At 44.4% G+C, this 24,575-nt stretch overlaps 1 protein-coding gene across 1 annotated transcript in view; it reads right to left on the bottom strand.

Annotated features, from left to right (window-relative positions):
- Nucleotides 1-15,695, bottom strand: part of RPAP1 (RNA polymerase II associated protein 1) — a 37,128-nt gene extending 21,433 nt beyond the window's left edge. The window contains exons 1-10 of the mRNA XM_026033449.1: nt 15,482-15,695; nt 14,385-14,533; nt 13,766-13,858; nt 12,372-12,573; nt 10,068-10,244; nt 8,953-9,159; nt 4,317-4,432; nt 3,809-3,907; nt 3,236-3,337; nt 1,881-2,048 (exon numbers count right to left, since the gene is read on the bottom strand). Of these exons, the coding sequence (XP_025889234.1) occupies nt 1,881-2,048; nt 3,236-3,337; nt 3,809-3,907; nt 4,317-4,432; nt 8,953-9,159; nt 10,068-10,244; nt 12,372-12,573; nt 13,766-13,858; nt 14,385-14,533; nt 15,482-15,671 (1,503 nt within the window). The 5' untranslated portion in view covers nt 15,672-15,695. The remainder of the gene's footprint in view (nt 1-1,880; nt 2,049-3,235; nt 3,338-3,808; nt 3,908-4,316; nt 4,433-8,952; nt 9,160-10,067; nt 10,245-12,371; nt 12,574-13,765; nt 13,859-14,384; nt 14,534-15,481) is intronic.
- Between the last annotated feature and the right edge of the window lie 8,880 nt (nt 15,696-24,575).

Below are 24,575 nucleotides of genomic sequence, written 5' to 3'. Positions count from 1 at the left end.
TCTCAACCTGGAAAATGTTAAAACACACCCCCTCAAAACAAACAAAAAAGACAAATAAACCGACAAACCTCAAGCATTGTAGAGGTTAAACCCAGCCCTATTTATTGGCCCTATTCCTGTGCCTGGTCCTGTGCAAAACTTGCATGAGCCACAAATAATGTAGAATGGTTAAATTCCTCGTGTTAAAATAAACACTATCCAGGGTATTTGTTCTAGGGCACCACTGCAGTAAATGAGCTTTCAACTCCTCAGAGAAAGGACTGCGCCCAAACCAGACCTACTTTCTCCAAAATGTTTTAGGATATGAAAGATTTGCTTACAAAATTCATTCCAATGTTTTTATTGCTTAGAGCTGCTTAAAGCAGGTACTTAATAGCTGCTTTAATTTTCACAATTTATTATTCAGAAATAACCACCACATTGAGGAAAAAAATGCTAGACTTCAGCTGAAGTCTGAGATGTTCCTGAAACAAGTAAAACATACCAAATAGTTGCAACTTATCCAAAATTAAAAAAATAAATAAAATAAAAAGCAAGTGAATGGCATAGTCAGAAAAATCTGTATATTAAGGCACAAGGCCAGAAGTCCAACTAAAACACTGAGTTTGGGACTACAGTCTTCATTCCACTAGGAAAAAAAAAAAGCCTCGAGACAGCACACAGGTATCTGAAGGAAAGCAAGAGAGCTACTCCTCTAGCTACTAACAAGCAAGGGAGAATCTTCTTCACATGTTGCTCGTCTGTGCACAAAACCTGTTTGTATTACAAAACCCAGAGTAAGCAACAATGCTAAACTTCCAGCCCTGTCCCTTCCTCACAGGTAGATACTTTTTGAAACTCAACAGCATGAAGTTATGGGAGGGACTCTCCATACAATAAAATACGATGGCACAGCATGCAGTGCTGCTTCCAGCATATAGAGACTCAGCAATCTCTTCTTATATAAGATGCTGTGCCCCAAGTCATTGGCACAGAGCCCTGCAGACAGATAAAAATTAAAGTAACATCAGAAGGAAAAAAAGCACATTAAAGACAGAACTCATCTGGGAGAACACTTCTAGTCATGCTGCTTAGAAAAACAGTACAATGTGGGAGGAGGCATCCCAATCCTTTCTTTCCCTTGCTTTCCCATTAGGGATAGTACTGGCAGCCTTGCTGAAGTTTCACGAAACTTCTTGAACTCTGTCCCCACTCTAGCAGCACCTTTGCAGGCTGATTCACAAGGGCCTTCATGGAAGGAGAGCAAAACACAGGCCACGACTTGCTTTGCCCGGAGTGCTCTGCTTTTGCCCAACCAGGATGGCACATCAATTTTGCTGCTCAAGGTCATTCAGTATCTCTGAACATCCAAAAGAAGCTTCAGCCTTTTGACAAGGGAGGAAAAAAACACCAAGGAGCAAACAGACATGAGAGAAGGGAAAATGAGTATTTGTTAGTGGAAGAAAAAGCATGCAAGAACCATTGGAAATGGGCAACGACAGTGGTAGAGAACACTAGCAGTATTAGGCATGAAGGGAAACACGGAGGCTGTGTAGTCACTGATCTGTTCAAAAGGTGCAAAAGTGTGATGCAAGAAGCCAACAACATAAGCCATATTAAAAGAACTAAACATTATACTTACACTAGTGGTGATCTGATAATGATCACCAACTCCCTCCCCTCCCCCCCCCCCCCCCCCAAACTACACACACACAAACACACTCTTAAGAAAAGCTCAGCAACCTGCACCAAATTTAATTTTGGGTAGAATTAACTCAAGTAGTCATCTAATTGACCTGTTCAAAGAGCCTTTGTTTGAGCCACTTAGCTCATCTTTTCCTTCTGATTCTTATAAGCAGCTTTATAGGAGATTAAATCCAGGCACTTAATGATTCTCTCACCTCATCATCGAGGGACACCAGCAGAGCCCGGAGAGCAGCCACCGACGCTGCCATGACGTTCTCCACCGCATCATCCAAGGAGAAGCGCAGCAAGAAGAGAAACCCAGCGTCAAGGAGCAGACGCACAACACTGCCCTTCAAGGAGGATGCAAACTCACCAGCCCTGGCCTGAAAGATATGCCAGAAAAAGCCAGTTTTAAAGCTGTCTCATCTCAACCAGCTATGGATCAACATTCTGTACACTGACTGCTTCTCATTTTATTTGAGAAGCAGCTTCCCATTTTAATTGTAAAGCAGCTAAACTGTGTAGAGTAACAGGTTGCTCTGTGACAAGCTGCTTTCCAAGGAGTCTGCAACATTATCTTTAGGTACATGACCTTTTTAACTACTCAAAAATAGTGATATGAAAGGGCAAGAAGAAATACTTGTGATCTCAGAAGCACTGGAGGACTCAGTGTCAAGCAATGCAGTAAAATACACTTAGATAACAAAACTGAGCACCTGAGCCACATTCTGAACCCCTGTTTTTATTGCAGTTATGAGTCTTCCATGCTACTCTAGGACTGCTCTACATAGCAGGCATCACAAGTTGCTGAGCCCTCAAAAGTAGCATTCCAGAAGAGAGGGGCTTTTAAGGAACATTATCTATTAACTTCTTTCCACACAAGGCACATACCTCAAGAGCAGTTACAATGCACATGGTCTGGAAGCCACCAGAATATCCACCCTGCTTTGCAGGCTACAAACATCTCTCTCAATTGAAAATTCTGTGACTCAAGGGCAACCCAACAAAAGTCCTAAAAATAACTTCATGTTCTGATGACATTTCTGCAACTTAGTGCTGGTTTAAGATACAAGAATTTATTTTCTGCTTAGACCAGACTGACTAATCCACAACCATTCTACTATAATAATCATGGCCTTTTGATCACCGTTTCTCCTTTTCTGCTTCCCTTGCTACTAGCAGAAAGGGTAGCACTTTGCCTGAGAGCTAAGTGTAAAGGTGCATAGAAGTAAATATGCATTTTGCCATATAGCATTGGCACGGGGCTCGAAGAGTTGGCTAGTTTGTTCTCACTCTCACAGAAAACAAACTTGGGTCCACAGAAATAATGGAATACGAGCTGCAGAAGAAAAACGTTTGGAAATATCTCCCACTAGAAAAAGCTGAGCCTATATTTAAAAAACATCCTGTCGCACTCTCTAACATAGAGGGGAATGTAAAAATTATCCCATTGGTGATTTTGCTCACATTGATTAAACAGTGAAAAGAAAAACAATGATTACCACAGAATCCGGGCCTGATCCATGAGGAACTTGAATTATGGGGAGGAATCCCATGGAAAGTCACTTACCTTCTGAACAATACGACCCAAGATCTGTAGAGCCAGAGTTCTCTGCTGAATAACTTGGCTACGAGACAAATGAAAGAGCTCTTGGAGAGTATAACCAGCCCTCTAAGTGGAGAGAGAGGAAAAATTAAAAAAAGATCAGAAGATGAACGTAGAGCGCCATAGATAATAGATCAGCTGTAAAATACTGCATAACAGGAAATAAACTGCAAAGCACTGTTATTTGCCACTTGGTGTCAAATGCCAGAGATATTCTAGTTAGCACTTAGAGGAAAAAGCTGAACTTCTTAAGAAAAGAATGCACATGCATTTTTCCTACATGACAGATCCTACCCTAAATGGCATTAAAAAAAAAAGTATTACTGGAGTTTTCTGAAAGCAGAGAGAGCAATTAATTAATGTAGACCCACTTCTCCTCAAGAGCCCAGTTCAAAGGAAATCACATTTCCTGTGATTCCTGTTCACATTTTCCTTAAGGCTTCTGTCACTAAAGCCTTGACACAAAACAGATCTGATAAATTGAACACTGAAGACAAAAAGGGGAGTACTCCTTCCTTTCTACTACAGTACACCTACCTCTGCCTCCTCTCCATGGTGATGCAGGCCCAGATGAGTAGGTAAATCAGCATCTGCAGGAATCAGCTCTCCTTTCAAACTGAATCGAGCTTGCATTCCCTATGATAAAAGTGAGCAAGATGACTTATTTTGCCTTCTGCTCCATCCAGCACATCAAATAACACTTCTTAAATCAACCGCTTGAAGCGGACAGCTCAAAAATTCCCCAGATCACGCCTCACAATCTTTGAAATACACTTTGAATTTTCTTCCTCTGTAGCTTTCAGTCCTGTTCCTTACAGATTACCCTTGCTAGACTGTTACATCCTAGTGCTCTTGAGCACTAGAGACAAGACAGACCACGTTCCACCCCATGAAAAAGACCATGGAATATCTCAGCCTGGTGAAATCTTACAGGCTGAGGAATCAGAAGAATTTTTTAGGAATCCTTCAAAACTGTTGCTGCTGAAAAACATGAACCACACATCTTGCAAACAACATGAAGAAAAATCAATTTCTGCTTTCAGACCTTTTTTGTTTTCTTCTGCCGAGGTGGAGGCAAATCTTTCATCCATTCCAACTTCTCAAACTCCACACTGTCCATGTGGATCCATTCCTTCTTGGGCTTCACAGGCAGATTGTCTTCTTTGGGAAAGAAAAGAAAAAGTGAAAAGTGATCTTACCTTCCAAGAAAGAAATTAAGAAAATACTGTTCTCCTCTTGCCAACCTACTTGGCTCAAGACTGCATCAAATACTGGATGCATGTAAAGTAAGAAGAATTAACTTTCAAATTGACTGTTGGCTGATGCATAAACATCAAAGATTTAAAACTGTTTTAATCTTTCACAAGAGTTAGAAGAGGAAGTGAATAGCACTGTAATGAAATTCAAAGACAGGTCTAATTTGGGAGAAGTTGAACAGAAGTCAGAAAACAAATAGAGCAAAGAGATCAGAACACGGGCAGAAAACATGAGCCCTACTTTTGGAAGAGGCAAACTAGTATCATTCAAACAAGAGGGAGCAAGGGAGTAAGAAAATTCAAAAGAAGTATCAATGCAGAGAGATCAAAGCAAGTAATTGGCCTGGAATAAAGTACTGTTTTCAGGAAGTCAGCACCATTTCAATCTAAACACATCAGAACAACAATGCTGTTGCTCAGACTTCCATGGCACTTGCAATACGGCTCTTTATTAGGTATCCTTCTAAAGGCTTAAAGAGATCAAGTTATAAAGAAAAGAGCAAAACAGATCAAAATACATGAAGCTTGCTTGAGAAAAAAAAGCCAAGGGAAACTTGATAACTGAACAAGAATTTGAAAGGTGCAAGCACTACAGGAGAAGATTACTCACTGGGCATATCAGAAAGAGCTCTGATCAGAAGATTCTGAAAAGCAAGGCACTTCTGACTGACATCGTGAGAAAAACCCTTGAAAAGAGACAGACCAGCTCGTGGAACAATTCTCACAAGAGAAAGGAGAGTTGAGACATAAAATTACCCAACAGTAGCAAAGGCTCCTATTGGAGCAAAAGTTTGTATATAATTTGCATTGCAGCTCTTAATCCTAGTTGCTCTAATCTTTTCTTGCAAGGAAAAAGGAACCCCACAGAGATTCCTTCATTCATCAGATCTTATCCTGTGGATAACTGGCCTGTGACCCAACCTTTTACGTTCCTCCAATTAGCAGGTAAGTTCTCAGGAAGACCCACTTCACCTTTCTGATCAATGGGAAATCGAGGCAGGCAAGGAACCACGCACACAGTTATCAGCCCCAGCCAGAAAGCTGTTCCACAGAATTTCAGGCAAAGCCTCAGCACACATTGTAATTGAAGAGACCAAAAAAAAAGCCCAAATGCAGACTACTGGAATGTTTGTGGGTAGGAGGTACAAAACCAGAGGAAATAAAAATCAGCAGAAGAATGAAATCTACTGACATTTGTAATTCAACAAAATGTTTGCTCCTTCTCCATTAATTGCTAAATTGATATGGTTGAGTTAATCATTCCATGAATAGGATTACGCATAGTCCCATCAGCCCCAGCACTATGATCTTGTCAACAAGCAGAGACAAATACATGTTCCACAGCAGCAGCAGATTGTTCAGTTGCTAAGAAATCCCTTTACAGAAACACAAGCTGACAGTTAGCAACGTTTGCACTGAACTTTTCCAGGCTTGCATTATATTAAAGGCTACTGAGCAACTTCTTCCCACTCTGTTCTGCTTTTCCTTTTGTCCTAGTGCCAAGATTCACTTTTCCTTTTGATAAGATTACAGTTCTGGACAAATGCTTCAGCACCATGTTTATTAGAAGCAGCAGTCTTATCTCATTAGAGAAGCAGGTTTGACTTTTGGGCCGTCCTGTTCCTTCATGTCATCATCCTCTCCCTGGGGAAACTTAGAACGACCATTTCTGCTGGGTTATTTATGAGTTCAGTCCCAAACACTAAGAGAGGCAAAATCCCAAGACTAAGTGCTAATGTAAAATTCATATTTTACATCTCCTGCTGTCCAAGACGGGCTGCAGGCCTACAGTCAGGTGCTGGGAAGGCTTCCCTTGGTTTTGTGACTGTGTTTCACCTCATCCCTTCTTGGCTATTTGAAATCTCCTGGGAAAACTCCCCTTTTCCTTTCCTGTGCAGTCTTCCATGGGAAGCAAAATATGTTGTCAGCACAGAGCACTTTGAACACTGAGCTATCCTCAAGAGCACCACTACAATTTTGTGTAGTCTTTACAGGCCAAACAGTCCAGTTCACTGCTCCCAGGGGAGTAAAAGAACATCACTTAATCTGGTGTTCCTTGTGCACTCAATTGTTCTAGAACTAAGGAACTAAAATAGTCCTGGTGATTAAGATGGATTCAGGGAAAAGCAAAACTTAAATTGCTCTACTACTTCTCCTTAAGTGAGGTGTTTTCTTCAGTTAGAGGCCAATCAGCTTTCCTTTCTCTTCTTGTGCATAAACACACACACACGCATTTAAGTACGCGTGTATACATACAGCTATACACACACCACACCCTTCTCATCAAGGAAGGAATAAATGGCTGTTCTTTCACAAAGACCAGGCTGAAATTCAGCAGTGATCCAGAGTCAGCCTGCAAGGTGCATGGGGATACAAAGACTGCATCAGAAACGAGGATCTGTAGACAAAGACTGCCCAAGATCAACATGAAAACATGTTGGAGAAGTTCACTATTGAGAGATAGAAACATGTTATACAAAGAAAACGTGGGGGAAGAAAACAAATGAGAGCCTATCATCATTGGAGAGAAAAAGAAAAGGCTCAAAAGAAAGCTGCTGGGAATAAAGCAGTAAGAGCAGCTTCAGTGACAACTTCCTTAGCATGGGCAGAACAATGATCTTACAAGGAGATAAAAAGCAAGAGGAAAATTTTCCCCAAAATAAGCAAGCAAAACATCCCTCAGGTTGCTTAAAAGGCAAAATAATAGATGTGAATAATGTGCAGAGATATTTGGGCAAGTTATCTCAGCAGATCCAATAATCACATGGCTGTTTTGCCCTTAATCTTTTCCTTTTTTTTACAAGGCCAAGATACTTCTTTTGTACTGGTGATATTGATAACCTTGTCTTCTACCCAGAAAGAGGCCAAACCAAATTTTATGAGCTGTGAAGACCAATTCTTCCCCACCCTTTCTAAAGGAATGGGAAATTACTCCTGCTCTTGATTTTCCTATTTCAATTCCTCAAGGAAAGGGCAGCAAAAGGAACAAGCTTTGACTGAGGGGAGCTCATAAGCTGCAAGCTAAAGGCTTTCCAGAAGGAGAAGGCAGAAGGGAGATGTGGAGTGTTTGCGGAGGGCTGAAATATGATACAATACTGACATCTGTCATGCACAGCCTAGAGCTTTCAGGATTGCTATGTGCAAGTATTGACTTTTCATGTGCTTTGTAGCTACATCCCGGTGAGTCTGGAACATCCAGGAAGCTGCCCATGTGGCACGCAGACAGCAAGGACAGGAGGTTCAGGGCAGGCTGGGTTTCCTAAGCAGATGCCACCACAAGGGCAGCCAAGTCACTGTCAGTGTGCTACAGAGGCAGCTTTGCTCACCAAATGGACAGACTTGGGATCTATGTCAGGAGACAGCAGACAAACATATGAAATCAGAGTCAGCCTGAACAGAATTATCAGACAGAAACACAGAAAATGGGCAGAGTGAACAGGCACAAAACAGCCACAGGGTTCATGCCAGCTGGAAGGCTAAGATAAGGATTTCTACCAGCAAGCTTCCACATCTCCACTCCTTCATACACTCAGCCACTCCCTTGCAACATCAAAAGGTACAAGATTCAATAGCAAATCTGAGTAACACAGTGTTCAGCTGTAAGAGGCAACCACTCGGCACAACTTTCAAATGAGCAGAAAAGCACTGCACTGTCCCACAGTAGCTCCTTCCTCCCATAGCACTAGCACAAGAACTGTAACCTCGGCAATCACAACATGGGCTGAGAGTCTCCTTCTTTGGAGATCTTTAAAACCTGCTTGGATGCAGCCCTGTGCCACCACGTGCTCTAAGTGACCCTGCGTGTGCAGGGGGGTTGGACTCGATGACCTCTGAGGTCCCTTCCAACCTTGGGCATTCTATGATTCTATGACATGAGCCACACATGGGGTCATCAAGAGCAAGCTCACAACAGGACATATACATGTATGTTATATGAGCAAATGCACTGAAACAAGACTGACTGTATCCCTATGCTACCCTGGAAACAAACCAGCAACCCTTTCTATTTTTTTAATTTTTTTTTTTTTTTTTAAGGGAGAGTTACCCAATACCCTCTTGTCCCTCTAGTTAAAAGGAACTATTCAAGCAGCAGGTCCATCCCACCACCGCTCTTCTGCTTACATGACAAAGTGGGAAAAAAAGCTGCTTACTGTGCAAAATTTTCCCTCCAGGGACCTCTCAAAAAGCAAGATCTCCCACTGCATAAATCATTTATTATACAGGGCATTACCTTTCTATTCCACAGAGCTCAGCTACAAATGAGTGTTCTTCCTCGAACCAAAATATGATCTTTCAAATATTGTGACCAAACTTATTTGGATAATCAACGAAGGGCCACAGAACTCTCACGTGGAATGGTTCAAGCACCACACAAGTCTTACTTTTTACATTCAGAGCATTAGCTACAGGCACTTTGGTTTTTACCTGTGATTTCTATTGTTGTATTTTCTTCCTTCACTACAGATTCTTCCATGTCTGATGCCTGTAAGGAAGGTGATGCTCCTACATTGTGATGAGCTGTGGGTACTGCTTCCGAAAACTCCTCCAGTCTGTCCTGCTCCTTTTTCAATGCTTTTTCCTGGTCTTCATTTTTGTTACGTCGTGACTTTAAGAAAGCAACTAAACTGGAATCTGCAAGTATTGATAAAGAGACAGAGAAGTAACAGGAAATCTCAAAATACTTCATATTTATGTTTAAGCCTTTTCTTTCCCATTCCACATATCCTCTCTTCTGTGCTGTCACTTCTGTTCAGAGGCACTTAACTGCTTTCTGACCTCTTGATCACATAAGCTGGGGACAAGTGACTGGTGAAATGACACCACAGAAAGAGCTTATGAAAGTCTTTCAAGGTAAAGCAGCGACAAAAGTTCTATTTATCCTCCTGAATTACAAACAAGAACAAATTTGTTTCTTTCCCCTCACTGCTACTGGAAAGGTACATCCATAGCAAACTCTTCATCACAGCGAGAATTCTGCCTGCGATTTGTAGGCTGAACCCAAGTCTGACAGGCCCTGCCTATGGATTGCTCAGGAGCAGTAGTCTAAAGGCTACAAGAATACACAGAAGGGTGTCATTAAAACAAAAAACCCTACTCTGGCAAACTGCACCAGACCTGCAGGCTATGGTCTAGATATTATCTCAGGAAGGGGAGATTTCTTGTTGTTTTTGAACTGACTTCCCACCCTCACAGCTAATTATGGTCTGACAACATTCATAAAATGAAAGTTGCCATTCATTATGGAAGAGAAGGGGAATATCTGGAAAGTGGTGGTATTTGGGGGACAAATAATAATATTTGTGTGACTAGGACAGTGTCAGAACATTATCATCTTACTTTCAGATCTACTACATCTCACTTTTCTTCCCCCTCCGTCAAAACACTTCATTGCCTCAAGTTACTGACATGTTAAATAAAGAAGATCTCAATATGAGGATCCAAAGGTCTCATCCTTGACTTGTGAATTTGGTGAGACTTCAGAGCACCTACATGTTAAAGTTTACAACTGACGCATAGGGTTCACTCCAGGAAACACATACCCAACTGAGCCAGAAGTCTCTCTTGCTCCTGCAGGATCTCTTCCTGTGACATGGACTGCAGCTTCTCCAAATTCTCCTTGTGAATAGCCTGGACTTCCTGCTCACTCTTTTCGCTTCTAAGACCCTCTCCCGTTATCAGACAGGGCCGCTGAGAGGTCAAGAAGTCAAGAGGTTTATCTAGGAGATCCAGCAATGAAAATTGTTAGAGATGTGTCTACAGTCTTACCAATTCTCCTCAGAGCTGAGCAAATTCATTTTCTCATTTTACTAGCATCATCAAAACAGAGGTAGAGAAGCATAGTTTAGCTTGAACTAAAATTTTTTGGGCTTTCATCCCATGTCACAACAAAACATCATTTCCAAAACTTTGTTGCTTCTGTAGGTGTATATGGGGTCAGGGGAAATGTATTTCATTTCTTTAAGGCAAAGCAATAGAAAGAGTAAAATTCAGCATAGTTCACAAGAGATGGGTCAGGGCATTCTTGTGATTAATGAACGTTAGTTTCTCTCTCTGCCATGGAGACTTGAACCCGCGTCTTTTGACTGAAGCTGAACCACGACCTAGCAAATGTTTGCTGAGCCAGAGAATGAAGATTATTCTGTAATCCCATTTCTGTTGTGACACGGGATCCATTCTCTATAAAATATTCAGATATTTCAGAAGCCACAGCCTAAAGTGACAAGAAAGCATCAGGAGCAAACAGATAAATTCTGCTACACAGGAAAGTTTGCCACTAATGTCCTCCGTTCACCTTCAGAACTGAACATATCACAGGTTCAGATTTCAGCAGGGGGCATTTTTACTATCCTGAGCAAAACAAAGTCTCTTTAAGCAGTCAATCTAAATCCTTTTCTAAGGGCTCGTTCCATTTAACCCTAGCACTGGTACAACGCACTGCTTTCATCAAACAGAGAGAGACCCTTGAGCTGGCCTGTAACTCACTGCAGAAGGACTTGACACACATTTTTATTATCATTAACACTCCCCACATATCTCCATACAGTGACACAAAGCACCCCGAGGATTCTACATCAGCCAATCCTTAAAACACCAAACCTATGTTCAGACAGCAGTGACCACACTTGTTGGAACATCAATAGTAAAAAAAAAATAGTATGGAAACAACATCAGACAAATCTTATATATTGAGCAGGGAGAGAAAAAGGGGCTCAGTATCCTGGATTCATCAAGCTTCACTCTGCCAACCACCGAGCTGGGAGCTACTGGACAAATATTCAATTGCTACAAAAGATGGAGCTACTTGCCTTACTCTGGCTACCCTCCTGCACGGGAATTTGGTAGAGGAAGTCAAGCCATTTTCGGATCCCTCTGGATTTTAGGGGCATTCTCTCTTCCTTCAAGAGGATCCCAGCTGCAGAGCTGCTGTATTCCCTTTCGGAATAGCTCAGAGAGGGAAACATGCACACTATTGTACCGGGACACACAGTAAGCAGTGTCAGACAGCTAGTAATGGACCTGGACAGTGAATTTAGGTATGCACAGCAAGCACAGCCTGCTCGCGTTCTCTTACTGCCACTGAAAAGGATCAGGGCTGATGGAAGCATTAGACAAACAGCAGAATAACTGAAATACCACCTAGCCTCCATTTCAATGCAGAAAAGATGTGGAAAACCCTGATACATGGTGGTCCTAAGCAGATAAAACTGCAAAAGGCTAAGGGAAAAAAAAAAGAAAAGAAAAAGAAAAAAAAAGAAAAGGCCTGGTGGTGCCCATGGTACCCATTGAATTGGTTTCATCTTTCCTTGTCACATCCTTGTCAGCCGAGTAACTGCTGGAGGCGGCACTGACTCATCAGCACTGCCTCACAGCCTGCCTTGCAGAGAAAAAGATGCAGGCTCATTGCAGAGCATGCAGCGATGGAAGATTCAGCTTTCAGCTCCTAGGCAGGAATAAAACCCTATATCCTGTGCCTGATGAAGAAGGCACAAGGAAAAGAATCCCTCTTCTAAAACTGGGGAAATCACTGAGGAAATACAAAAAGCCTTGCATGTGGCAGCCAGAAGAAACCTAAAGGAAGGAAGAGAACCTAAAAGAAAAAAAAATCCATTTGACCTTGTGTGAAACAAAAGGAAACTAGGGAAAAAGCTGAGCCTTTTTGCAGAAGGTTGATTTGGGTCTCAGTTTCAAACCCCAGTCCCACTACAGACATTCCAAATGATCCTGCAACCTGAAAACTGACAATGATGGTGCTTCCCTACTTTAGAGCAAAGACACCCAGAACTTACAGTGATGAAGGTCACGCACACACAGCAGGCTGGATAAGCAGAACCTCCCCCACTTACCATCCCCGAGGCTGGGGGGTGCTGCCTCTCCCACGCATTCGGCAGCCGGGGCACCCACAGCAGCGGCTCCCGGGGCACCCACAGCAGCGGCTCCCGCTCGCACAGGCTCAGCAGCAGAGGGAGCTGCAGCAGCCTGTTCAGCAGCTCTTCTTGCTGCCATCTTCTGCGCAAAGATGCTTTTTCTTCCAGATCCCACCCTCACCTGCAAACAGGGACATTATGTGTCACCACTCTCCTCTCCAGACTCCCTCGCAAACATGTCACTAGCAAATGTATAGATCTGATTCAGAGGACTTCCAGACATGCCAAAAAAGAAATAGCTGGCAGCCTTTTGCTGTGCACACATTATTCCTTTTTCAGAATAGTTTAAAAGCAAGACAAAAAAGTTTTTACTGCCTAAAGAAAGATGGTTAATTTAGCAAATTCAAACCAGGCAAATACACCTAAAGGATCATCAAATACAATAAATCCAGCTTTTCTGCTGGTTGGGAACCCTGCACAGCTGAATAGTTTGCATTTCTGAGGATAAACAGGGCTGTACTATACTTACCAAGTGCTCAGCACAGGCTTCTTATAAGGTGATTAGACTGCAGCATGGTGAAGAGATCTACACAGTAAGAAACGGGCAGGGGATGCTAAGATCATCTTGACTAAACTATTGGGCTGCCTGCATAGCAAAGCACTAGCTGCTTTGTGTGCTCCTGCATCAGGTAAACAGAACGGTGAATTTAAGTATTACTCTCATTTTTCCCCCCTCAAAAAAGCAGTCTTTCAAAGTAAGCTATCACTTCAAAGCAGTCACAGCAATAAATCACATACCGTTTTCCAGTACCTGACTGGAACTCAGCTAGTAGCTCATGCTACTACAGCAACCAGATTGATGAGAGCAGACATGATTTCCAAAATAACAGCCTCAGAAGAAGTTTTGTGTCAAAAGTCAGGAAGCAAGAGATATCAGTACAACTGCAATCAAAGGTCCTTCCAGCGGGAATCAGGTACAACCTGAGTAAGCAGACTTACTCAAACCTCATGGGCTAATTACTACAGATTGTTTCTTAGCAAAACACAAGACAGAACAGGATCAGTTTATTACAAGAGGACAGAATTGATCTTCCTCACCAAACTTAGCTGAAGGCATTGCTTTTCTTCCGAGGCTGAAAGGATCCCAACATTATTTAACTACAGGTTAGGGACTACTTTACTTGATGGCACTTTAGCAGGAAAACTTTCTCCTGCAATGAGAAGGCAATGCCAGAGATATTTTGAGTCAGCTCCTCATTTGCAGGATGACAAATGATCTATTTAGAGTCCTACTACTCACCACGCACTACGCTTTGTTGTGGGGAAGTTTTAGCCATTAATGAAGGTAGTGTAAGAGTCCCCTATGCTCTTACCTCACTTTTTATCTCCGAGCGGTGAAACGTCCTGGGAAACGGATCTCCTGTTGGCACTGGGATGGTCACTGTGACTGCACTTGTGTCTCGTTCCTGCAGATAAAAAGCCAAACCCAAGTCCCACTATAGTCAAACAAGTTTTATACCATCTGCCTAAGAGGGGACTGAAAAGCTCTCAGCTCTCAAAGCCACAAGTTTTCTGTCTACCTGGCTGCCAAGCAGAGAATCCCTTCAGCTTATGCAGAGCCAAAGAAAAGTTATCTTCCAAAAGCCTGGGCTGTCAATTTAAAAAAAAATGGATCAAAGAAAAGCTGAACCAGTGCAGAGCATCAAGAAGATCCCCTTCAGAGCCCAGAAGGCCACACTAGCACACATGCCTACATGCCAACAGTGTGACCAGCAGGAAGTCTATTCTGGGAAATGGATTCAGGTCTATGTTTGACTGACAGCAAAATTTTCCCATGAAAGCTTTCAAGGTGCCCATAACACTGGCCTATGGCACTACAAGTACTTCAACACATTGTAGAAAGTAAAAGCAGCAACAGAGCCCCGTCCTCATCCTCTTTGCAGCTCACACCATTCAAAAAACACCAGATGATCACATAAAAGTCAGACATACGATAATTTTGCTGAAGACTGCTGTGATGTGCTGATCATGACTCTCCAGCCTTTCCTCTGGATCTTCATCCTCAAAGTGGACACAAGCACTTTTGATCTTGGACTTTTTTGGAGGAGCTGGAGTTAGAGCTGGGGGAACATCTGGAAAATCTGTGGAGGAAAAAGAAAGAGAAGCAGTCAAGTTGTCCATGTGTAACTACTGTGCAATAGGTACCAGACCGAGAGCTCCCTAATGACACCTATTATTGCTTTGATGAAAAAGAAATAAGATGAGGAAGTAATAAGGCAATTAGCGTTCTCTGTATCTGACTTGCACTGGATAATGGAGCACAATATGCTCAAGAATGTTATTTATGCCCTTGCATCAAGGTCTTCTCAGAGAGCTGCATAAGCAGGGAAAGGTACTGAGGCCTGATTGCAAGCAAGAAGGGAAGAAACAAAGCCCTACAGAAACTAGATGGTGTCACCGCAAATCATGCTTAGGCACAAAAAAAAAAGCACATTTCTACTGCTAGCTCTGATATCGTGTGACCTGTATGACCAGAGCAAGTCAAGGCATCATTTTCATCATCTATAAACCAGGGCTCTATTTCCTTACCTGTAATCAAGCATTGTAGGGTTCAAATTGTTGTTCTCAAGAAATCACCTTAAACTTTTGAGACCATTAAACACATGAAAGAAGCTTCACAGTTACGACTGGTGGGAGAAAGTAAAACTGTAGGAAGGAATCCCAATCTGCTGACAAAAAGCTGGAACTGTTAGCCGAGCTCCAGCTCAGAGACATTGAGAGCAGGGTCTGGATAGACGACAGAACAACCACTAAGGCAGGAACAGAATGATGTAATGGGTCAAAGTCATTTCCTGCACGGAGGCTGGCAAAATAGCACCGGCAGGTGATAAATATAGGGAAAGGCTGTGTGTGCTGCAAGAGCAGTTCTGTCACATGTTGGTAAAACTGGACAGGAGCACATCCCAACAGCGCTAAGAACAGAGAATACTGCAAGGTTGACACAAATGCAGGTCAAAAACAATCGAGTTGAGACAGAATGAGGTGCAGAGAAGCCTACTAGTTCAAAGAACCCCCACAAAGGAGATTACCATCCAGCATGACCACATCCTTGCTGTCCTGCAGCGGAGGCCTCTCAGCATCTCTGCTCCCTTCCTTGCCCTTCCTCTTGTCTGCCTTCTTCACGATCTTCACCGCGGGCGACGCTCTGGCTGCCAGGAACTGCTGCTGGAAGTGCAGCAGGTCTGCCTCGCACTCCCCAGGCTTCGGTCTCGACAGCATCCTGCCTTCCTGCTCCTGCAGCCCAGCACACTTCCACGCGAGACCTACAAAAAACATGGAAAAGTGGGTACAGAGCTGCGCTTCCTGGGGAGATGATGGCATCAGCAGGGGAAGCCATTCATTTTGGTCCCACTCCACTGTTCCTGTACATACTGCAGCAGTCCAGCTTCAGAGCCACCCCAGGACACAATTTGTTGTACCAGAGCTCCAGGCAAACCATCTTCCTTATCGCCAAACAGCGATGACCAGACAAGCCAACACCTGCTCTGCTCGCCAGCTGGGAGCAGAACGACGCTCTTTCTGCAAGAAGGCCAGAGCACTAACATCTCTATTGCAATGCAAGAGCCCATCACACAGACACGGGAAACGTGCTGCTTCCCAGCCCTCATTCCCAGAGCCTGGGATCATCAATCCATCTCTCCCAGGAAGCAAATGTTTGCAAATACTGATCAGTCATTCAATTAGCATGTAATGTATCAGTGCTGCAGACTTGACGCCCTCCCACACTGAAGTGTTTTGCACATATTCACTCTCTTCTACTTTTGAAAGACCTCAAGAGGACTAAATAACTATTTACTGCCAAGTTGGAAAGGGAAGTGGATATAGATTTTTGAAACTAAGATTACCCACACTACGGGTAGGCTGTAAATAAGAAAAAAATATATAGTGTGGAAGTGAATTTGGCTTGAACTTCAGCCCAAACAGTTTTCAATCATTGTACAGAAACAGCCACTGCTATAAAAGCAGTGCTGTGTTTCTTTGTTATGCTATTCTTTGTGTAAAAGATCTAGGGAATATGAAGTAATTCATAAGTCTATTAATATCCCTTCCTTGCAAGGAAGATGAACTACCTCGTGGAGTCTTTATGATCTGCACCTGGAAAACTCACATCATCTTGGGGATCTTACTTTGCTGCTCATTCCAGGAGCACTTGGAATGCAGTAAATTAAAAAGAAATGCAGGTAGTGGCACAATGCAGTTTTATAAAAAATAAACGAGGGGTTAGTGTAAAACAATTTGTCATATCAAAGTCGAAGCACTTTTCCTGACCCTCATTTTGTTGGGGGGGGGAGGAAGCAGAAAAAAATGCTCAGATTCAAGTGCTTTGTGTACCAAATCAAAGCAGATTTTTGGGGAGTTCGAGGTTTTCAGAGACTCCGTTCACTTCAGCACCTTAGCCTCAACAGTGCTGAAACAGACTTTTCCTCTGACGCCAGCATCACAAATCAGTCGCCTGCTTTCAGACTTCTCAAAAACACTGGGTTTAATGCAAGAGACCAGCTCCAGCGTCCCGGAGTAACAACTTGCATTTCTACCAAGCCCAAGTACAGCAGGGGCAGCAGCCGGGGAACTGCCCTGTGCTCTCCCAACACTAACACCCAATGACCCCAGCACCCAGGAGAAGCTGCTGCCTCGCCCAGGCCTGCAGAGGCTCCAGAGGATCCTCCAGAGCAAGACGGGGCGGGGGGGCACCTCCCTGCGTCAATCTTGCTCGTGCTAAGCTCGTGCTAAGCTAAGCCTTCTCTAGTAAAGCTCTTCAATGCAAGAAAGGTCACACACACACACTTGACTCTCTGTATTTCTTACAATACTCAAAAAAAAAATATAGAAGTCATTGAAACGCCCTTCATTTGTGTGGAGAATCATCATGCACAAGAAGCCACTTGGTCACTGCCTAAATAAGACAGATGTTTTTCTAGGAACCACATTCTCCAGGTCACCTAACCCTCCACGTGCATATGGAGGCCACCGAAATGCAAAGAGTTATACAACAGTAATACTGAGACGGGCATTAGTTGGCTGCACAGATACGAAACCCTTAAAAGTGCTCTGGCCATGTCCTAATGGTGTCTAGGAGCTGCGTACAGCCAAAGCCTTTGGCTTAGTCCTTTTCACCTCAGTGAGCTCCAGACTAAGTATGTACAGCTGCTTGCGGACAGCCAGAACAGAGAAAATAGAGAACTAGAGTGAAACCTAATTCTCAAGTCAAGCCTCCAACGGACATGGGATAGAGGCGCGCTAAGGAAGTAAACTACCCCAGCACATCAGCGTACAGCGGCACTCACGCGGCATCCTCAGCGCCTTCGCAAGCCGGCAGGCGCCCAACACTCTGCTCTCTCACAGAAACGCTTTCCGTGCAGCGGGCCGGGCCCGCGAGGGGCCCCGGCGGGAGAGCGCCGGGCCGGGCCGCGCCGGAGCCGCCCATGGCCGCCGCTCCGCGCGGAGGGGGCTCCCGACACGGCACGCGCCGACCGTTAGCGCCGTTACGGACCCCCGGCTGCGGGGGGGCGCCCCGGCCTCGCGGCCCCATTACCCGCCCGGACCCTGGAGTGACCCACGCTGCCACTCACCTGGCAGCGCTTCCGCCCTGCCCGCGGCGGCTTCTTCCGCCCGGCAGCAGCGTCACTTCCGCTCTCCGCTGGGCGGTGACTCTGTGAGGGAGGGGCGGGGCGGCGCCATTTTCCCTCCCCTCAGGGCTGGCCCTGCTTGCGGCCATGTTGCTGCCATGTTGCTGCCTTGTCCGCTTGCACGTGTTGTGCCGCTGAAGAGCGGCCTGAGGGCTGCCTGGGCTCCAGGCTCGGTGCTTCTTAGAGAGCCGTCCTGTCACTCAAGTGTAACTCCCATTTCACTTTCAGTTTGGACGGGCTGAATTTAGATTTTCCTGGACGTTTTCCTCATACCTGAATAGAGCACACCTGCCACATAAATACAGCAGGTGCCTACCTGTATAGAAATACACCTACACAAGTGCGCAGTCTGTGGCATTTTATTGTCACAGGATGCTGATGTGCCTGAGACTAGGCATATTTGAGGATAACATACCTAAAGCTACATAGACATATCTGTAATTTAATATTCAGGTCTGGTTACTCATGGATTGTTGGGATATGTTAAAGAGTAAAGCTGGTAGGAGTGCTGCCATAGCTTAAAAAGGGAATGATAGTTGTTGCTCCTTCCACTGCTTAGTCAGTGCAGTTTTCCTGCAATCATAAAATCATCTGCTTTCCATGATTTCTCAGTCACCTTTTTTCACCTCGGGGATGACTTTGGTGGGCATGATTATAGATACAGATCAAAAGATTTAGATGAGATGAAGGCCGCCCTATTTTAGGTCTTTGAGGGTTCAGAAGAAAGTAGGAACCACCAAACCCAGCGCAAAGATGCTCAGTTAGACATTCTGACTAAGCAGCCAAGGGACCCTGGTTCCCACCTCGGGATCAGACATTTTTCTGCCACCTGAGCATGACGCACGCATTTCTCTTGTGTCATGCAAGAACATTGTGGCTGGGGGTTGAGTAGTTACTACCCTTATGTCTGATAGCTATAGGTGGCCCTAACAGGAGGGATAAGTGGAGCTGCTCTTAAATTACATCTGTAGATTCCCAGCAGAGGACTGAGCCTCAGGAGCGTGTGGAGCACTTCCCCAAGGCTGCTGTTCATCCACCGAGGCAGCTCGGCTTTACATTCCTTAAAGGAGCTGCAATACCAAAGTCAAACCTAGTTCAAGGATAGTCGTGACTACTGATGAATGTCATGCCCAAATCTCCATTTCACTGAAGTCACCCAACCACCGCTACCTGCCAATGGTCCGTGAGACCATCTCGCACCCATCTAGAGCACCACACAGGCCTGGCTCACCTTTGGCCCTCTGAATTTAAGAACAAATTGCCTTCAATTTGGATAGAGACGTTTGGGTTGTGTTACTTAGATTCATAATGTCATTTTAACCTTGCTTAGTATAGAAATGATTTAAAGGAATTACTGTTCATCCCCTGGGAAAAAAATCAAATAAAAAACTCTAAAAGTATTATAGGATGTTTGATCCTATGTATTTTTTAATAAATAAAATAGCTTGGATCATAAGAGGGCCTGTTTGAGTTATGATTCTTTGGAGTGGTCCACTATTCCTCTTGGAGACAAGAGATGTGTGTGCGAGATACATAACTGATTGCTGGCAAAGTTTTGCTCTGCTCAAGCATTTCTCTGATTCTAATCACACACACACAAAAGAGGTGAATACTGTCCCTTGGTGGCTGTGGAAGCAAACCTGGACCTTTCTGCAATATTTCCCATGTGAATGGCCAGAACTGAACCTTGCAGAAGTAACAAGTGCCATTCAGGTTGTATCTAATCTGCAACAAATGTGGGGTTCAACAAAGCATAACTGGTCAGTATCTGCAGAGAGTGATGTCGTCCTAAGAGCTGGGTGATATTCAACCCTAACAGCCATAAGCATTTTTCTCCTCTCATTTGTCCTATTCTGACTGTACACATTCTCTATAGTGACTTTTAGTATGCATTTGAGGTGGACACGTAATCTTTTTCCTCAGAAAGATACAGAAACATGCTGAGAATATATTCAGCTTTAGTTACTTACAGAGAATATTTTCTATCAAAACTGCCAGGGTTGTGCATCCTTTTTTCACTCTATTAATTATTTACCTTCTGTTTTAATAATACAGTCAAAGGCACTATATATAGCTTATGCTCTGTAAATAAATCATGCTTATGTGACTTTGTATTTATCCTATAAATTGTAAGTACCAACACACTTGTGTGGATCTACTAAACTAATCTAGCAAAGGATTTCCCACTAGAGCATCTGTAAGAGTCGTTGGAGGTGAACTCAGACATTCCTCGCTTAAGGAGAGCTCTCTTACAAGATTTTAAGAGCTCTTCAGTCTCTCCTGACAATCTCCCTTAAGCCCTTCTAGCTTCCCCTCAGCTCCTAGTTTCACATACCTTTTTGGGAGATGATGTTGGTCTTCCAAAGCAAAGATGAGCATGACAGCCTAAGACCAAGATTTTACAATCCTTGGATTGTAAAATGGAACAGATAAGAACAGAGACATGAAGGCAATGGCCTTAATGACGTTACAAAGACTAAATCTGTAAAGGCATCAATATTATCTATGTTGCAGAGATGATAGAGAATAGGATGAGTTATCTAAGAAACAGATGCCCAAGGAGGCAGATAATCCTAGTGGTTTGTTCCCGGAAGACAGAAGTTGAAGTCGATAGCAGAGTAACTAGAGAGTGGAGTTGTGGGCAACACACAGGCTTGCTTGGGAGTGGAAAACAAATGGTAACATGTGACTGGTCCGGGGTAGAAGTCCTTATGTATGTTCTCTTGGGAAAAAAGATAGGACAAAATGCTCAGCAATAAGTTGTCACCTGAGCTGTAGGATGAGTCTGCAAGGATTGGAGCCTGAAACTTAGGAGAAACAGTAATGTATGGTGCCTCAAAGGGGTGATCACACTCAATGTCAACACTGATTTCTGCATGGACCAGCTGCAGGAGTGGGAGCTCTGATCGAGCGGAGCAGCAATACGCACAGTGCTGCCAGGCAAAGCACGGGAGGACTCTCTGCTGCCAGAGAATCCACATGTGTCCTTAACGAAGTGTGCATGCATGAGGACATAAATGCTTATGAGTGATTCATGGCAGCTTTCTCGCTGGCAGGAGAACGTGATAGATGAGTAGAGAGCGTGTGTGTCTCCACAGAGGTGCAGAGATCAACCCGCCGGGCTTTGGATGGCAGCTCTCTGGGCAGCTTTGGGGCTCCTGCAGCTCCTCCTGGCAAGTTCCTCCTTGCACTGGCTGCGGTGGATTCCTAGGCCCATGTGAAAGTGGGATATTTTAAACAAATCAAAGCTTTACTTGCTCACTAATAAAAAGCATGCAGCCATGCTCAATGTGAATTGATTTAACCGTGTAAGTGAGGGGAAATGGTTGTGGATTTAAAAAAAAACCCAACAACATCAGGAGAATATTTACTCATCTCTAGCAGTGCATCTGCCAAACATTATGTTGGCTCTTGAGAGTTAGCAAGGGATTTCCTCGGTGTTGTTTGTTTTACCAGTTGTTTCTATAGAAATGCCATTTTCATCAGACTAAATGAAAATATCCTGAAATAATACACATCCTTGGGAGATAAAGCTGTTTCTCACACAGCCTATGTATCCCTATATATCATAGGGGGGTGATGCTATCCCTATCTTGCTGGGTTTTCCTCACTTCATTAAAACCTACTGAAATAAAATCCAGCTAAAATGAGCTGCCATACAGCTAAGACTCCAGAGGACAAAGTTCTCCAGAAATTAGACAAGACAGTCAAGCAAATGTTTTTTCTCAAGTCAGGTCATTTGGACACTACATCTGAAGAGAAGTGCAGGTGAAAATCGCTGTTTGCACAGATGGTGAATACTCTGTCACTAACATTCACGGGAGGCTCAAGTGAAAATAATCTCTGAGTTAACTCTGCCTGGCAATGGCCCCTGCCCAAAATACCCAAGAGAAAGGCAAAATTTCAGAAATAGAGCTTCTGTGGGCTGAGGAAAGTGTCTATCATGGCTACTGTTGCTGGACCTGTCTGCCAAAATCTGAGCAATGTAATAGATGCACTCAAGTCTGCTGAGGCAGATTTTAAAGGAAGCCTGTCAAAGAACCTAAGCCTGAAATTTCACACAATTTAAGACAGTTTATAGCACTGGATGTGCTCAGATGATTATCTCCTATAGAAAATCTCCTGAAGAACTGATTGTTAGGCTGGCATGTCAGAATGTGTTCCATTCTTCCCTTCAGATTGTTTCCAGTTGTATCGCAGAGGAAAAACGTATCCATCTACACCTGAGCAGAGTGAGAGCCTTGTGCTTCATCCGAATCCCACCTGTACTGGCCAGGATATATCCCAGGAGTGCCTAGGCTGCAAGGAAAGCAAAAAGTGCAGCCTTTGCCCTGTGCCCAGGCTTGTAGCTCAGGATTCCTGCGCAGCAGCCAGCTCAGGCTGCCAGCAGCCCCGAGCTTGAAGCACTTAGACCTACCTCTGAATGGCTGTGCTGATGCTGCTGGATCTGCCAAGAGGTTTTAACAGCGATGATCAGGATGTGCTGGTAATTTAAGCGATCTGGTAGGACTAGCTGTAATCACACAGAGTTGAGTTTTCCCTTTCATCTTTGAAAAGGAACAGGGCTGCAGTGGGCAGCTGTGTCTTGTCTTCATGAGGACTTGCTTGTGGAGCCCTGTTAGGCCAGAGCTGGTTTCCTGTCTCCTCAGGGAAGGTGTGAAATGGCCTGAGGAGTTTCCAGAGCAGTCTGTACCCCGGGGAGGGTGCAGTTCTCCTTGGTCTTGGGGTACGTAGACATGGTTCCAGTGCCTAACCTCAACAGAAGTAACCACGCACATCAACTACACCAATATTTGCAAGCCCTCTGTTGTATAGCATAGTTACAGGTAAAACAGCAGAGCTTAGACCAGTGTCCCACGTAGGAGCAGTGATTGCTCAGGTGCCCACATGCACCTTTTAGTTCTGGGCTGTTGCTGAGGGTTAAGCTCTTTGAAAAGCCTGTTTGACACTGCACAACAACAGCCTTGTGCGCTGGCAGGCTGCCTTCCAGAGACATCCAGCAGCAGCAACTGCCCAGCTTTCTTCCCCTAGGATAACGTTGGGAGCTCTCCAGGAGATCAGCTTGACTCCAGAATGGCCCTGCTCAGATGGCTGTTTCTGCATCAGGAATGTTGAGCCACGAAGGTCAATGGGTGGCTGTGGACTGATGGCTTTAACTTTACAGAGAAGTTGGCCAAGCCACAGGAGAGGCCTTTCCCACTAAGGACCGAAGATCCATGTTTGCTCAGCCTGCAGTGGGACGTAGTTTGTTTAATGCCTGGAGCCACTGGAGAATTGCTGGCCAAGGGCTACTTTCCTGGTCGGTCACTGGGTCTAAAGGGCTCTCTTTCCTACCTAAGGTAACACAGTGCTGTGAACACGTGAGCAAATTGTGTGCCTCTCTCTTCCTGCGTTGCTACCCTTTGATCTACAAAGCCCTTCGGAGCTAAGCAGAGATAATCCAAGGCTAATCCTCAATTTTCTGCAGCAGCCCATTGAAACTTGGTTGCCCTTTACAATTTTGATAAAGGACAATCTTTGTTTAAAAAAAAAAAAAAAAAAGAAAGAAAGAAAAAAAAATACACTTTTATCCTCATTTGCTTCAAAGCACTGTGCCAATGAGATCTAGGTAGCACCCAGCTGAGTTGCCAAGCCCCTCTGAAAATTAGGGTGCATGAGCTCAGGCACCAGCAAGGTGCCCTGAGGGGGTTTCCTTTTGCCCCTGATGGACACTCAGAGCATCCGTCTGGTTTTATGCGGGTCTGTTCAGCGTTCCTGGAGTAGGAAATGCCAACGCCTGCAGAAAAGAAAAGGCCTGTGCGCAGAGAAGGGTCCTGTTGGTCCCCAGGGCTCCTCACAGCTGCCCAGGGCTGCGGGGGCGGCCTCTGCTCTGTCTTTGGGAATTGGAGATGTCCTCCCTTCCCAGCAGTGCCAAAGAAGGAGAGCAACAGTGGGAAGGAGCAGGGAGGAGAGAGGCTGGAGGCTGTGCCAGCCCTTACAACGGAGGAGCCTTTCCTTATTCCTAAAGGCTCCTTGGGCAGCTCCCAGTGTGGCAGCAACTGGGGCAGAGCTGGGAAAGGTTGTTCAGGTCTTAAAGACTGAAAAAGCAGGGAAAGCAGCTGTGGGTATTGGAGGAAGCAGGTCAGAAGGCGCAAGGAAAGGGATAGGTAGGAAAAGGGGACTGGGGCCGGACTTTGGGTGGCCCCAGAGTGAGAACATCACCCCACTGCCATCTCTGCGACTGTGACAAGAGATTTATTTACATTATTTGAGTCCCCGCAACCCCAAAAGGAGACATCCTCTGTCAGCAGCATCATATTATAGAGGATGCAGAGACTTTACAAAGCAAGAGAATTTATTTGCCTTTGTCCTCCTTTGCTCCAAGAGGCAGCAAACTACAGGCACCAGAGGATGTAATCCAAGTGCTGATAAATTATTGATGTCTCCCTTCAGCTTTTTATTTGCTAAAAGGATATCAAAGCTCATTTTGTGAATGGTCCAGATAGATTCTTTTTCT

This window comes from Nothoprocta perdicaria, unplaced genomic scaffold (assembly GCF_003342845.1).
Source record: "Nothoprocta perdicaria isolate Ctin4 unplaced genomic scaffold, notPer1 scaffold_129, whole genome shotgun sequence".
Taxonomy (NCBI): domain Eukaryota; kingdom Metazoa; phylum Chordata; class Aves; order Tinamiformes; family Tinamidae; genus Nothoprocta; species Nothoprocta perdicaria.
The sequence above is the reverse complement of the archived record's forward strand: the minus strand, read 5'-3'. Positions and strand labels throughout refer to the sequence as shown.